This window comes from Coptis chinensis, chromosome 8, assembly GCF_015680905.1.
Source record: "Coptis chinensis isolate HL-2020 chromosome 8, ASM1568090v1, whole genome shotgun sequence".
NCBI lineage: Eukaryota > Viridiplantae > Streptophyta > Magnoliopsida > Ranunculales > Ranunculaceae > Coptis > Coptis chinensis.
This window is the reverse complement of record NC_141463.1, coordinates 43,267,429-43,284,225: the sequence shown is the minus strand read 5'-3', so window position 1 is coordinate 43,284,225 and position 16,797 is coordinate 43,267,429. Positions and strand designations below refer to the sequence as shown.

At 36.4% G+C, this 16,797-nt stretch overlaps 1 protein-coding gene across 1 annotated transcript; it reads left to right on the top strand.

The window, feature by feature from the left end:
• The first annotated feature begins 407 nt into the window (after positions 1 to 407).
• Positions 408 to 3,812, top strand: LOC147481537 (vicilin-like seed storage protein At2g28490). The gene is made up of 5 exons (XM_086576680.1): positions 408 to 1,155; positions 1,664 to 1,845; positions 2,116 to 2,196; positions 2,299 to 2,673; positions 3,211 to 3,812. The coding sequence occupies exons 1-5, from the start codon at positions 822 to 824 to the stop codon at positions 3,685 to 3,687; spliced, it is 1,449 nt and encodes a 482-aa protein (XP_086432806.1). The 5' UTR covers positions 408 to 821; the 3' UTR covers positions 3,688 to 3,812.
• Positions 3,813 to 16,797: the final 12,985 nt, after the last annotated feature.

Below are 16,797 nucleotides of genomic sequence, written 5' to 3'. Positions count from 1 at the left end.
GACAGGTTATGCTGGACCAATAATCTATCCTAAATACATAACAAATTAAGTTTTAAGCAAATAATTGTAAGCAATTGAGTATTCTGTTTTATTTTCTTTAAAATAGTAGTGGAGCTCAATAATATATCCATGCTAGTTTAATGAGAAAAAATAGTTTAGCTCACTCACATGTTTTGCTAATCCTAATAACATTTTCAATTATTTGGATCACGGTGAAATTAAATTCACTTTAACCAACCTTGTTTATTCTTTGTGTCAATGTCAAAATATAAGTGGTATGAAATATGGTACGTTACAGCTGAATTTTGGATTTTATCGACGGAATTGAATCACGAATCTAGGCTTGTGGGTGCAGTAGTTAAATTTGGGTGCATATCAATATACTTTCTTACATTCTTCATAGGATCACAGCTAATTTTGCAGTAAAAAATCTTTGGTGGTGCAGTTGCACCTGCTGACCTGCCTGCACCCCCTGGTGCCTTCCTAGCTTTTGGATGTCATTTTCTAGCCGTGGCTTGGGTTTTAGATGTCATTCAATACTTGCAATTTTAGTTTTGTTCTGAGTCCACTATTTTAAGTTCAGGATCCGGACTGGGTGGAGTGAACAAGACTTGATCTCACTTTGGTCTCAAGTTACTGAAGGCTACACATATACAAGATCCTAAGAAAAGTTCGCTAAACCAGGGCACTAATTGCCAACTATCCTAACAAATCTGCATGCTATGTACGTGTAACGCCATTTTCTCCACCTTCCTCATTATATAACACACTCCCTCACACATTGAGAGAGAAGAAAGGTAAAGATAAAAAAGAAAAGAAAAATGAGGATGAGAATGAGAACAGAAGTAAGATTGTTGCTGGCATTTGGTTTGTTAGTACTTTTATCAGTAGTTCCCAAGGCAATAGGATACAAAGGAAGAGGTGAAGACGAAAGTGGTGATGAGAGTGGGAGTGGCAAAAACAGTTCAGGTATATTTTTGTTGCCTAAATCGAAGCTGGTTGTGAGATCTGAGGCAGGGGAGGTTAGAGTGGTGAGAGGGTATAGAGCCAGGACTATAGACAGCCCTATAAACATTGGGTTTATTAGGATGGAGCCCAATAGCCTTTTCATCCCTCAGTACACTGATTCAAGCTTCATCATGTTCATTCGCACAGGTACTGGTACATATATTTATTGCTTGCTCTACATTAAGAGGTGTCAAGTGATACTCATTCAAAAGTGAAACCGACTAGTTTGCATATCCTAATTAAGGTACTGTTAACAAAGTAACTAAAAGGTGTAAAGATGACATGTAGAAATGAGAAATATTAACTTAGAACAGATGTGGTTGATACCTATTAATAATGGTTCTGTTTTGGACTTTTGAATATGGATACTAGCTTATCTTTACCAAAAAGAAAAGTATGGTACCTTGTGAGTTTTGAAAAGGACATCCCCTATTCCTAATGGATACAGATCGCCTACCCGCTCTAAACCAGACATCCTACCGTGTATGGCAGTGCATCTGAATTTGAGGATTTCCATATAAGGCGCAAAACCACATTGGACACAATTGTTGCATGCATAACGGTTGAGTTTGATTTTAAGTTGTATCTTTGTTTTTTTGGTAATTATTTTAAGTTATATCTACTGGATGCAAACTTACACATTGTCATTATTCAGGAGAAGCTAAGGTTGGATGGATTCACAGTGATGGACTGGTGGAGAGAGAATTGAAGACGGGAGACATATACAGAATTCCTGCTGGTTCGACCTTCTACTTGGTCAATACTCGAAGAGGAGAAACACTTAAAATCATTTCTAGCATTGACACTTCCGAGAGCTTGGGAATCGGTCCATACCAGGTTACAATTCAAAGCCTAAGAAATTTAAAGCATTTTCCTTTCGGGGAGCCAGTTCTCCCTTGGTGCTATGAGATTATTGTGATCCAATTATGTGTTCTCAAGATACAATTGATTTTTATTATTGGTAACTAGGATTTTTATTTCATAGATCATTTTACGCATGTAAAATTAATGAGTCGAATGTTACAAAACTACATGATACTTATTCACATTTTGTCCAAGAATCCATATTTCATCCACTAACTACATTTCATTATCTTTGTTTTGCAGTCGTTCTTCATCGGTGGGGGACCAAATCCAACATCTGTGCTAGCTGGATTTGATCATATAACGTTGAGAACTGCGTTTAACGTAGGTTTACCATGTTATGTCCATGCTTGGGTTGAATTCATAATGTTAAATTATCATTTTTCCTTTGATCTCTAATGTCTAACACACCACCACCAATTTCAGGTATCGTCGAGCCAATTGGACGACATCCTGAAAAGCCAACATAAAGGTCCAATAGTACACATAACACGTCCAGAGCAACCAAGCTATTGGGCTTCCTTCATGAAATTAAAGCAACAAGAAAGACTAGCTCATCTACAAGCAGATCATGAAGGAAAAAAACAAACCAAATGGTCGTGGAGAAAGCTCATGACCTCTATCTTTGGCACGGAGATAAACAATGACAAAAGCATCATTAGTGCACCTGAATCTTACAACATATACAATAGGAAGCCGGATTTTGAAAACAACTATGGATGGAGTGTTGCACTCGATGAGAATGACTACAAGCCTCTTGAACACTCTGGCATTGGTGTTTATCTTGTTAATCTCACTGCGGTAATTAGCTTGGCAGTTCATGCCTTTTAGAATTGAGCTTATAATTAACTGTCTTTAATGCATTTTCTCTAGCGTGACTGGCATGAACATCAAGGAAAAAGGTACATTGGTTTGGTCGACATACACAAGGTCTTGCTTAACTAGATTATTATTAATATTATTATTGGCAAGCCTGTTTGTTTTTAAATGAGATCAGTAACTCTTTGATGCTGGCTGGGTTCGAGCTCCATACCTTTAGTATCATCACCCAAAGATTTTACCGACTTTTCTAGTCGGCACCTGCTAACTAACTAGATTATTATCAGTTGGATAGTCCGCTAAGTTGATCAATCAAAATCCAATTTGGACTTGATCTGAAAATTTAGAACTGAGCTTAGAACAATATTTGAACTAAACATAATAAGGTTTGAGCCTAGGGCAAGAAATGAGAATTTAGGCTCTACTCCATTTCAATTTCTGAGCTAGCAGCAGCTAAGTTTGTACTTCGTAGTGCTAACATGGTCATATTAAGATACCTCATTTGTGTATTTCACTCAGGGATCAATGATGGCACCACATGTGAACCCATCAGCAACCGAATATGGCATCATACTCAGTGGATCAGGATCAATACAGGTAGTATTCCCTGATGGCACCCCAGCAATGAATGCAGAAGTGCAAGAGGGAGATGTGTTCTGGATACCAAGGTACTATCCATTCTGCCAAATTGCATCCATAAAAGGGCCCATGGAATTTTTCGGCTTCACGACATCAGCCCAAAAGAATAGGCCACAGTTCTTAGTTGGGGCTTCATCGATCCTACAAACTATTAATGGTCCTGAACTTGCTACGGCATTTGATATTAGCGAGAAGAGACTTAATCACATAATCAACGCTCAGCGTGAGTCGTTCATCCTCCCCTCGGTACGTGTGAGTCCACCGAAGTCGTCCCAGGATAACAAATACTCAGCTGAACCAGTAGTGGACCCTTTTGTCAAAGACTTTGCGGATAATTTGTTCATGGGCTTTGATTAAGTGATGAAGGGAAATGTATGAGAAATGGTCTACCTTTGCGCAGTCTCTTTTTGATCTAAGTGTTTGGTACTGTGGTTTCTGCATGTTTTGAGGTGTTAATAAGAAGAAACAATTTTGGTTTTTGATGTCTCAGGCTCTCAGCTCTGAAAGATATTTAGTTTGACTAATTGCTCATATGACTTAGTAATGCAGGTAAAACCCAATACAAAAAACCTGCACGTTGGAAATTCTAAAAGGCCAAACTGCATTAAACTAAAATGAACTTACATTTCTTTTTTCAAACTGGGCAAGGAACACTGAACAGGGTACTGAAAATGGGCCAGAAGCCACAATTGAATGCATTCACCATAAAAATGGTGGGAGATGTAGCTGAGGTAGTGAGGTGCCTCCAAAATCCAAATATAGTGGAATAGGCACTCAAAATCTGGAACGAGTACTCAGCTTGTGGGAGTTTCCATAGACAAAAGAATGCCACTTTTGTTGGTAAAAAAACCACGGAAAAAAGAAAGAAAAGAAAACTCAAAGGCGCTTTGAAATATCTACAGAGGAGAACTTATATTTTACTTTCATTTCACGGGAGTAGAAGATAACAAGGTGGTTTTGGAAAGCGGTCACATTTTCATTGCTGAGACACGGAGTGTTTTCTTTCATCGGGTGTTTTTTCAAGTCTTTAATCTTGTGGCTCTAATATTTCGGATAGTATGAACTCCGAAGTATGATTTTTTGAATTTTTGTTTTAATCTAAAAAATAATATAAAAATATTATGAGGGGTTGAATATATTTTCAATAATGTGAAGGGAAACTAATTCTAATTTCAGTAAAGTGGGGGAGTTTTTTGCAAATTGTTTAAAAAAGAAAGAACAGATTAGAAATTTAGAATAATTAAGGGAGGTGGTTCTAAAATCTTAAAATAGAGAGATTGGAAATACACTGTTCGGTTTTGAAGTGGGACTCCTAAAGACCCGGCTATCATATAGTGTAGAGATAGTGGTCTCCGGGAGGCGCTGAACCTAAAAACCAAAATAATAGGATCAGAAGTTCAGAACTCTGCCTATACAGAGGCCAAACTTATGAACTTCAAGAAACAAAATCAACACCAATTGTGCGACCACATTGTTCAGTAACTGCTCTGGATAGATGTGAAAATGTAGTGCATACAGGGATAAAGTGTCTGTAAGTGAAAATGCAGTTGACAACGGGGTTCAAGGGCCTGTTACAATATTAAACAACATATTCTAGAAACTGTAGCAATTCCAGTTGTGACACACAACAAAGGGTGGAAGTGTGGAACTAAAACAGAGAAATCTTAAAGAAACTCTTGATGAACACAATAGTATAGACAACCAACATTTGAAAGATAAGCAAGTACTTGTGAACATGTGGACATGTGGTGTCAAGAATTGATAGCTATGAACAGAATAAAGATCACCAAACCTCGATCAACTATAGTATAGACAGGAATGGTTTTGAGCCATCAATTGTAGAAGAAGAAAACAATGAAATGCAGATACAAATTCTGAAATCTAAGCTCAAATCTTGGTCCAAAATTTACTTATATGTGGGCTTCTTAATCGCAGAGCTTAAGCATCTAAGATGACCCTCTTCGATCTTCAAAGACACACATGTGAATCCTACAAAACAATTATCCTGAGACTCGGAAATGAAGCAAGATTGGAAGAAGAAGACTTCAAACAAAGATCAGGTTGTACTTGGTCGATCGATGCAATACGTATTTCCATAAGGGTTTTTTAGACTTTGGTACCACTTTTTAGACCAATATTAGGAAATAGTACCACTTCTGTCATTTGACTGAGTTGACCACAGTCAATCTGGCCAAAATTTTAATATGGCGACATTACCCCTCCCATACCTCTCCGTCGTTTTAGATAATTAGGTTTTGATATCACTTTTTAGACTGATATTAGGAAATAGTACCAAATTTTAAAAAAAAATATGAAATAGTACCACTTATGTACGTGAAACTGTGAACCAAACCGAACCATGACCAATGACTCGATCGGTTTTATTAGGAGTGCTCACGGTTCAATTCGATCCGGTTCCACGTCAATTTTCAAACCGAAACCAATTAATACTCAAAAACCTAATAAATTAATGAGGTGTTTGTCTATAAAGTGGTGTTTATAAATTTTTCGTGCCTCTTTAGTTGCAAATTAAATAAATAATGAGGGAGGTGCTTATAAATTCTAATAAAAGAGAAAATCAAAATAGACTATTCAATAAGGGGGGGGTGGGTTCCAGGAAGTTGGGTTATCATATAGTGTAGAGACGTCAAATTTTGGCATTTTTGGCAGTTATAGCGCAAAAATGCACAATCAACCACTATAAATACCTTCTCACCTCGAGACATACCTATCCATTATAATTTATCCATCTTCACAATGAGCTCCTCTAGGAATTCCATTTGCAGCCACCTTTGAGATTCAAAATCAATGTCCATATACAGATCCTCAACACCCTAGCTTTTCCTTCCTATTTTAATGCCACATCAAATTTCTTTTAGTAAAGAAAAAAAAAATGTATAATGCAACCAAAATGGGCATATTCTAATGTCAATTGCCCTTATTGCTATATGACGCATAATAATAAATAAATTGTTTTACCAAGAAAAAATCAATCGAAGTACAATTGATAATACTGGAATTATAAATATCACCTTACACATTTACATTGGTTTTAGCTGGATGTAATGTTGCTCATGTAGCAATAGCAAAACTTATGACAATATATTCATCATACTTTAAGTTACGCTAATTATTTTCTCCTAAACTTAAGTATGTCATATGAAATGACATTAGAATTTGGGTATGTATGATTAAAAACTACACCCAGTGGCGGAGTTCCAATAAAAGTGGTTTTCATTTTCTGTGGCGGAGTATGATTAAAAACTCCATTTTCTGCATACGAAGTGGAGTTCCAATAAAAGTGGTGTTCATCCCTGGCTCACCCTCACTTTCTAAAAAAGAAAAAAATACACTTCACCCTATACCAAAACCCAAAGAAAAAAAAAAAAAAAAACCCCCAACTAAACCCAACCTAATTCTTTTGAGAATTCTATATATATGCTTCAACATGTTTTATATAGTCTTGCATTAGCTTGTTATTGGTCAATTCTTAGTCTTTTGATTTATGGAAGACAACCGGAAGAAAGCTAGAAGATCGAATTAAAAGGTTTTCTGACTTCTCACCTGCCTCATGTTCCGCCTCTCTAAATCTAAATTGCATTAGTCAGATGATAAATGTCTATGACTTGTCATAACCAAAGTTAAAACAAAAGCAATATGCGCACTATGGATAGTTGATCTATACTGGACCTAATGATTGATTTGTAATTCAAGAGATGATGATTGAAGTTCCAAATTACTATTCATGACCTCGCAATCCGGTAAAAATAATTTCAGTACGTATCACATTCTGAGTTTGGGTTTTTCTTGGTTAGCCCATATCACGTTCTGAGTTTCGTAATGACTGTAGATGCCATGTGTCTTTGGTATTCAGGCATTACAAAATTTGGGGCATGACAAGAGTCCTGTCTAAGATGGCTTGTAATTCATTGTGATTTTCTTTCCCTCTAGTTCTTTGTTTTTCTGCAACTAACTTCACTCTTTTTTCAACCTATGTTTTTGGAAGACTACATGAGGCATTGCTAATCACAATGATTGAAATGCAAAAAGATAAATGAAAATTTGAGCGTTGAGGATTACTTAACTTAATTGTTAGGTCTTTTCGAAGAGTGGGTGCCACTGTGTCTCATATTCAAGTATGTTACTTATGCAGTTGTGACATTCTAAAACTTGGTTGGTTCTTTAATAAGTTGGGATGAACACCACTTTTATTGGAACTCCACTTCGTATGCAGAAAATGTGACAAAGTGAAAAAGAAAAAAAAAATATATTGTGTGATGGGCAGATAAATAGAAAGTCATTACGGTATATGACTAACAATTTTAGTTGATATATATGGGTGGGGTGGGGGTGTTATTTTTTTCAATTTTCAAAATAGGAGAGAGATATCAAAGAAAACTTATCAAAAGGGGGGAGGGTGTCTGAAATTAACCCAAAAAAATATTAAGTTGAAGCTTCCTATGATATTGTGGTAGTACTTTCTCGGGCTACTTATTCCAATTATAATTGTAGTGGAAGCAGTTTATTATATTATTAAATGTGTCATACAACAATGGTATGTATGTGACTATTCATAGTTTTTGATAATCTTGAATCATACAAGAAACTTTTTATGTCATTACATAAGACATATTTATGTTTACGACATAATACTTGCTAAATTGTTATATATTGATATGGCATGGGGATTATTTATTGGTTGCAAATATCAAGATATTATGCTTTTGTGGATGAACATATGTTAACTTTCGGGGCTAGTTGAGTTGTTGGTAAGGTTAAATTTCCTAGCCTACATCGTCATCACTAGAAGCTCAAGATCTGATGGTTCTTTTGCGTTCTTCTTCCTTGTAAATATAAGACCTTATAGATTGTGCCATTGATTTTTAGTTGACGATTTTAAAAATTGGAGACGCGTTGTTCTTTTTCATCCTTTTACAGTTTAATTTGGTATGTTTTTTCTTATAACAATTTGTGGCATCTAATGTTAGTACATGTTATGAACACCTTTTTATTAATAGCACATTTTGTGTAGTATCTCTAATTACTGTTTTGTTGTGGTGATTAATTTGGTTATTTTAGATCTTTGTGTTTCTACTCAACTACCTTTTATTGATCGCAATTACTCCTCTACTCTTGATTATGCTAGTTCAAATACTTGTATAATTATATTCTAAGGATTTTATTTATAAGTCTGTTATAGATTGAAACTGCATACCTTAATAATTATGCATGCTAGGCAAATGATTGGTATTGCATATTACTATGTTATATCATTTTAAAAGAATGTGGATTGGTTATATAGAGTTTTGATGTTTACTATAGGCTGAGTAACTTATTTGGTTTAATTGTGTATCTCCATGTGGTAGAGGTGGATTTGGCTTTATTTGCAAATATAAGGATTTAACTATTGTGAGTATTTCAACAATTGGGCGAGGACAAGTGGCGTATTTTGAGGATGACTTACTGTAGATCGAGAAAGCTGCAAAGAAGAGTTGCACCAGATTGATGATAGAAGTAGACTCAACATGCGACAATTACATCTTTCAATGTATAATTAAGCCTAGATGGGGCAAGAATCAGGAAGCTAATGCCCTTTAAGCTCACGTTTGGAGTGAAGACGATTCCTCGTAATATGTTATTAAATGTGTTATATAGTGGTTATGACAGAATATGTAGCATACATCGGTGTAGTCAGTGGCGGTGCTAGGAAATTGAGTGAGGGTGAGCCAACCCCGACCCATCCAAGCATAAAAAAAAACTCATTTTTTTAACTAATTATTCACAACTCTTATATGAAATTATTATTTGTCACACAAAATGAAAAGAATCAAGATTGAATGCCCTAGTGCAAATCTCTAGACCCATTAGTGTTGTTATGTACTAATGTCTAGATTTTTATGAATAATTTCAACAATTCTTGTGCATCTACATTTCTTATTTTCTAATTATCTTAGGTGTTCTAGATATGATTAGGTTTTACTAATGGCACATATAGTGATGCAATTGTTCCAAGAGGGTTCTATTTTTGGTTGAAAGGGGTCGGGATTATATACAGAGATTATTCCAAGTTCTTCGAGAAATTATATACGTACTAAAATTATTTTTACTGGAAACAATAAGGTGTTACAAGATAACCATAAGGTTCCGACAAACATAAAAATTTGGCTTCAATTTTCATAGATTCTAGACATAGAAATTTGAAGAATGAGATTCCGACAAACATAAATACAATCTCATGCTACATTAACATCAATTAAAATCAATACACATGATCTTCTGTTTAAATGTTGTCAAAGAATCATATTTCATAAATATGAATGTATATAATTAAGTACCATTTTTAACCACTAGCCATTACTAGGCCAATTAACTGCCTAAGATTCACAAACCTGTAGAATCTTGTTTGTTTCCACCACGATTCCCTGCATCCCTGCTTTCTCCATGACCCAATCACATCAGAGCGTGAATACTGAAACCCAAAGACACATACAGAAAAAAAAAATGGATTCAACTCTAGTTCTTTTTAGTTTCCATGGTGTAAAGTTCAACTTAAATAATAACAGAACTAACCAAAAAAGTAAAATATAGTCCAAGTTACCATTTTCTCATCAAAACAACCAATCAAATAACATAATCAATCAACCCAGTAACAAAATGTATGATCAAAGACAAAAACTAGCAAAAACTCCCTAGAAAAAAGAATCATTTGTTCGATCAAGAGTACCGTTGATGGGTGTTGATAAGAGCCCAAAACTGTAGTTTTAACCCCTTAACAATCGTACTTTTAGACCAATTATGTGAATAATAAGTAAGAGTTAATACTGATTACGTGTTTTTATGCATTTCAGGTTTTAAAGTCCATTATGTGCATAAATGTGCCACTTTAGCGAGATAAAGGAGCAAATGTCGGTTGCTAAGGAGTTCTATGATTAAAGACCAATTTTCAAGAAGACAAAGCCTCTGTAAAGCCCGGTCAAAAGATGAAAAGTCAAAGTCCACGCAGGCAGAAACAGTGCACAAAGTTAACAGAACTTCCGAAGACCATATCTTTGGACTCAGACCTCAGAATTGGGCCTACCTTACGTCAAAACGACCGGCTCGGAAAGAGCTTTCCAATGGTCCAAGCCTTGGCCCAATCAGAGGAGCAGAAGTGGACAAAAAGTCTGTTGAAGTCAACTGCAGCTGAAGAGGCCTTTTTGGACTGAAAGAATTGGGTTTTGGGCCTGATTCTCTGGCCCAAAACATGGCTCCAAGCCCATGCACGATTTTTGGATCTGAAAGTATAAAAACAAAAGATTAGCTCTTTGTTAATGGTAGATAGTTAGGTTAGAAAATAAGTTAGGTTAGGAAGCTAATGTTAATGGAGTTTAGGGTTAGAATAATTTTTAGATCTAGAATTAAATCTCCATTTTAATTAGTTTTCATTTCCCTTGTTTTAATTTAAAGTATTAAAATATTGTTATTGCTTCATTAGATAAATTAAGTAGTTTATTATTGATCAAATTCAATTTTGTCATTTATCTATTGCTTAGATCTAATTTCATTTCTTGGTTGTTAGTCATTTAAGTAGTTATTGATGTTGGGTTGGATTATTGTTTAGTTAAATTTCATAAAGTTAGAATCTTTAGATTATGTTGTATTCAATTTCATATAGAAATGATAGTATAATGATATTAGAAATTTCACATCACCCATTACTCTCACCATTGTTCCTTGTGTCGAGTAGTTGAATTCTAATTAAGTCTTGAGGGTTTAAGAGTGGAACGAATCCTGACTATAATATATTACTTCGTTATTGAGAGTAGGAATATTGATATAAACACGTATTTACATATTTTGATTATTTGTGTTTACGCATAGATAGTTAGAATACGTAAAATCACTTTTATCAAATGGCGCCGCTGCCATCTTAATCTCGTTCATGACAAGAATTCAATTGCTTGAATCCAAGGGGCAATCCCCCATTCTCTACCCACCCACCCTTTTAATTTTTCATTCTTATTTCTTGAATTTTCGGAACTGTTCACTGTTTCAGGCATAGGGGTTTCGGATTCACAGAGAAAAACACTGCGGTGAAGGTATTTCTAAATTTTCGAAAATTCTGAAAATTTTCATACATATTATTTAATGTGTTGTTGATTTACTGGAATATTTTCAGATTTTTCAAAGTTGGTTTACCTTGTGAAAAAAATACGATCTTTACAGTGCTGCATTTCAGTTTTCACACCGTATGTTCTTGAAAAACAGACGAGTAAGGTTACTTAGGGAGTTCTAAAAATTCTATAATTTTTACAGGAGTATCTATCCTAAGTCAGGAGTTTGTAGTAAAAATTTGATGGGTTTTTTATTTGTTTTGATCTCCTAAATAGTAGAGTATTTCCAGTGTGTTTCTGCAGTGTTGCAAACACTTAATATCTGGAACACCAGCCAATAAGGAGAGGTTGTAGAACTCCAATTGCTCTAAATTTTTTATAGGAACAAGTAAAATCTGTCAGGAGTCTCCAGTAAAACTTTGGAAATTTTTGGATTTGTTTGGATGGGTTAACCATTCGGTTGTTTGTATTGTGTCCGAAAACCGTTTCGCAAACTTTGCAGGGCAGTAGAGGGACTTTCATAGCTCCGATTGATCTGAAATTTTACAGGCTACTTGATAGACGTCTTATCAAATTACTGTAAAAATTTCAAATTTTTTGGAGTACGATAAAAGGCCTAAAACTTGAAAACCCTGGAGCGCGACCGCGCCCAAAACACTAGACATTCGACAAAACAGAGGGCACCCGCGCCCTCGAAGGAAAATTCAGCGTGAACAACCCAATTTTCATAGGTAAATGCAAATTTTTATTTCTTCAAGTTACTCAGTGTTTCTAACTTGTTAAATACACTGAGATCGCGTATACAAGACGCTATTCAAACGCGTAGCAAGGAGGCATTCAGGTACTCCTTCTTCCACTTCTCCTCGCCTCTTACGCGAGGAGGAGTTTTAATTCTAGTATAATCGGGCTTGTTTTTCGTAGAAATACATACAACACGCCTATCTAAAATTTCACACACTACACTTGCATCAATGGCAAAAGAACAAGAGACTCCTCTCTCGATTTTTATAAAGCCCTAAGCGATGGCCCTAAGTGGGTGCATCGTTCTTGCAGACATAGTGGGGATTTTTGAATCCCCTAATATATTTAACTTGTTACCGGTTTTCATGGTTTAGACCACGAGAAGCCTTACCGCTTTTATCGTAGGATAGACCAAGTTCTCACTACATTCCATCATCCTAGAGTAAGTCGGATCAAGTTAAACTTAGGGTGTTTCCTTTCACCCTAACCCGACAAAGGCGGCGTCTTGGTTAAGCGCCCAAGCGCCAAACTCTGTGGACTCATGGGCTCAACTTGTTCAATTGTTCATGGAACAGTTTTACCCCCACCGAAGGCGGATGAGATGAAATGCTTCACAGGATTCATTTCTTCCACTATAATCCTCATGAATCCTTTTGAGGAGGCACGGAATCGTTTCAGCGATCTTCTCATTGAATGCCCGCATCATAATCTTGCGAAAGATACGCTTGTTCGTGCTTTCTTCAAGGGGCTTTCACATTATCATAAGGAGGTTCTAGATATCATGAGTGGGGGTAGTTTTCTTAGTAAAGGAGCCTTAGAGGCTTATAAATTCTTAGAAGATCAATCTAAGAAGAAACAACAATTGGGGAGGAAGCGATTCCTCCCGGCTCCTCCTTCTTCTCTTGAGGTTAAACATGATCCCAAGCTGAAAACTCTTATCGATGCCCTCACTAAAAGGTAGATGCCATCTCGTTCAACAACAACCCACTCGGTCATGAACATTAACTCTACTTCGTTGTAATGTCATTTGTAGTCTTGAGCATTCCGACTTTTAATGTCCTCTTGTCTATGCACAAACACTACCACAACCATCACACTTTAACCAGTTAACTTCAACATCAAGGACAAGGGAACTTAGGTGACGGAATAGAGGTTTAGTACCCGGAACCCGAACTATCAACATCAAGACTGAGCGGCTCCAACAAGCTTTAATTCCAATACAACCATCTACGGACAAAGTAGTAGTGACCTTGTTGGAGAAACAAAATCAAATTATGCAACAAAACTCCAACTTGATGAAAGATCAAGATGATCAAAACTCTAATATGATGAAACAAAGCGATGCAAATGATGCGGTCTTTGTGCCAAAAGGTTATTGACATGTCTTCTAACCAAAATAATAACCAAACCGGCGTGTTTCCAAGTCAAGCAATGCCTAATCCTAAGTTAACAAACACCGCCGAAATAAAAAGTATTGATTGTAATGGTAATATAAATCAAAGGGGACCTACTGGTGAGTTACAACCTTTCGTTTAGGGAGAGTAGTTGATAACCAAGTGACTATGCCTAAAGATCACCCGCAAACTATAAATGATACCATACCAAATACGGTCATAGAAATTGAAGACCTTACACCTGTAGAGGTTCCAATATGGAAACCTAGTTGGAAAGTGATAAAAGATAAAGCAACGGTTAACAAATATGTTCCCCCTCATATTAGGTATAGGGATAAAACACCGCATGAACAACTAGATATTCCTGTAGAAGGTGAAGTTAAGTCTATTGAGAGTTTTGTATATCACATTAGTGCTTCCGACGATGTCGTCCCTACACTAGTACATATCCCTCTTATGGAAGAAGACAAAGATCACAATTTTGACTCTTTGAACATAACTGAACTAGAGAAGAAATTTTCAACCTACCTTCTGACCATAGAAGAGATGGACTAAACCTCATAATAGACGAGATAGATGAATTCCTCAAAGATGGAGATGAATACCATAATTATATGGATGCGAACAACCTAGATGAGGAATTTGACGAGTTTCTAAGAGCCTGTGATGATCCACCTTCTCAAGCACTACCTAGAGCACCACCCTACCACCATCCACCTGAGTTAATCCCTCATAAAATCCAATCATTCTTCCCACCCTTTTCTTCTAACACTTATCCACATTCCAAGTATTTTCCAAAATCATTCATTTACTCACGATCATTCACTTGGACATCTTCTTATTCAACTAAGTTGCGTCGTAGAAAGTTTTGGAGCTTGATTTTGTTTGGTGGTGCATTCCATGTTAACTATTTATGGAAAGATCCACAATTGTTTAGATTATTGATATATGGGAAACTGCATGTAAATACATATATATCACTTTAAGTCTAGGGAATCTGACTTTAAAAGAACCACGTTTTAAAACAAATTTTTACAAACCTGTTTTCAAAAATTTGTTTGGTGGTGTTTGGTTTTTCCATGCTTGATCACTAAACTTCCTATTCTTATCCCCACCTCGCTCCCTTTAAGAGTAGCTAGATTTCTCCTTGTTTGTTGTTTTGATGTTGTTTTTTATTATTTTTAGTAGATAGGATGTTACGTTGTTAAATTCCGTAGTTAACTTTGAATTTGGTAGTTAAATATTGTTTGAATTTCAATTTTAATATAATGTTGTTCTTTTCAAATTGTGCATGGATTTTATTGTTAATTCCACATTCCCGAATTGTTTGGGGTTGGTATTATTTATTCTATCATGATTTGTAGAATATCCTCCATTTTAGAGTTTGTTTTGGAGTGAAGGTTGATAATATTGTCGTAATTGGCATACCTATGATTAGATGTGGTGGTAGGATGAAATCTAAGAGAGTTTAGAAGTTACTATTCTAAATCCAGTATAAAAGATACCAGGGTTGTTATAAAATCAAAAATATGGTTTGTTTCCGTTTTCGGGTTTGGAAATTTTCTATTTCCGAAAATTGCCTTAAACAATTTGGAAACTTGCCGATTCGTTTTGGAAGCTCATAACCTATTTAAACTTCCTTCATTCTACACTCACAACCCACACTACACCCCACCATCATCTCTTACCTTTCACTCCAAGCTTTCCCTTTTTTTTTTTCCTCTTAAACTTCTGCCAAGGCTACTACGGCGCACTGCGCCCTAGACAATTTCGAGAAAGTTTACTCGAGCGACCCGCCCCAACTTGGAGCGACTTCGCCAAACTTGTAACTCCAAAACCTCGAGGCGCGACCCGCTCCCAACTTGAGAGCGACTTCGGCGCCAAAAACACTATAACTCAAAAACCTCAGAACACGACCAGCCCAAGTGGGGCGCACGCCGCACGCTTACGTGAACACGGAAAATTCCAGTTTTCTGCGGGTTGTTCCCGGGTGATTTGCAGCTGTTCCAGAGCGTAGTGTTGAGATGACATCTCCTACAATAATACCGGAATAGTCTTTCGAAGATTTGTTTCAAAGCACTACTTATGGTGCTTGGGTTCGCGAGGTGATCACACACGTAGGCTGGGAACCGCTTATGGTTCTTGCTAGCATTTGTTCTTGGACTTGCCATGCCCGCTGAAATACAAGACCCATGATGCTATTGGGTAGATAATATGCATGACTACACTTATGACTTTTTGCATGAGGCTTATGGGGCAGGCATTTTCCGTATCGAGGACCAAGGCGAATATAACGTCGCCCTTGGTAGCCTGTCCATGAACATAGGAACTGTTATGTTTTGGATCATGCTAAACATTTTAAGGGAATGGCGTTTTTTCTTCTGTGAATGATGCAACTTGCAGCGTCTTCCTTGCTTTAGCCATGGGACGTATGTGCTATGACCTTCCCAGAACCTTGATGTCTAGTTTAGCATGAGCCCATAGCATGAGGCATAAGTATCTTCTTAAGCCTGTTTTAGTTTGCCGTATTATGCTATGTTTCTACCCTATTTTTTGTGCCCGTTTCACGGATTGGGTTGGGGTCGAAATTGTGAGACCCACCAATTGTATTATCCGATCTTTCCGTGCAATGACTTGGCAAGGGTGGAGGATACAACCTCATCAGGTTGCACCTTACACCCCATCCGACCAAGTGGCGCTTAATAGGTTAGCAATCATAGATGATAAATGGCGTGAAGCATGGCAAATTATCATGGCATGGCAGGACGCGAAAGAACCTCAATTCTTTATAGAAGGAAGGATGACGAGTAAACGCTAGAGTGGAGGTAAGTTTTTAGTTTCAGTTAGTGTCTGCTTATGTCCCAAACAATTTAATTCTGTTAACCCCATAATGGGTGGAACTCTTATTATAGATTTTTTTTTTTTTTTTTTTTTTTTTTTTAATTTCCTATATTAGTATGTTCTAACCTTGTTTTGTAGATGTTCCATAATTTCACGCGTTTCCATTGTATTTTTCTACCCTCTTTATTTAAATGCTTTGAAGACAAAGCATGCTTCTTGTTTGGGGGGGGGGGCATAGAAACACGTGTAATTAAGGCATTTGTTAGGATATAGATATGTATAATATGCATTTGTTTTCAAGTTAAAAATTTCAAAAATATAAATAAATAAGTTTATGTTATACACTTAGGAATATTGGTATTGTTTTCTTTCTCTATGCTCTTAACAATCTAGAAGTC

Excerpts from the sequence above, each read along its gene's own strand:
- LOC147481537 (XM_086576680.1), top strand. The coding sequence starts at position 822 with ATGAGGATGAGAATGAGAACAGAAGTAAGATTGTTGCTGGCATTTGGT. Across the intron at positions 2,197-2,298 it reads CGTTGAGAACTGCGTTTAAC|GTATCGTCGAGCCAATTGGA; the intron begins GTAGGTTTACCA and ends CACCAATTTCAG. Across the intron at positions 2,674-3,210 it reads ATCTTGTTAATCTCACTGCG|GGATCAATGATGGCACCACA; the intron begins GTAATTAGCTTG and ends TATTTCACTCAG.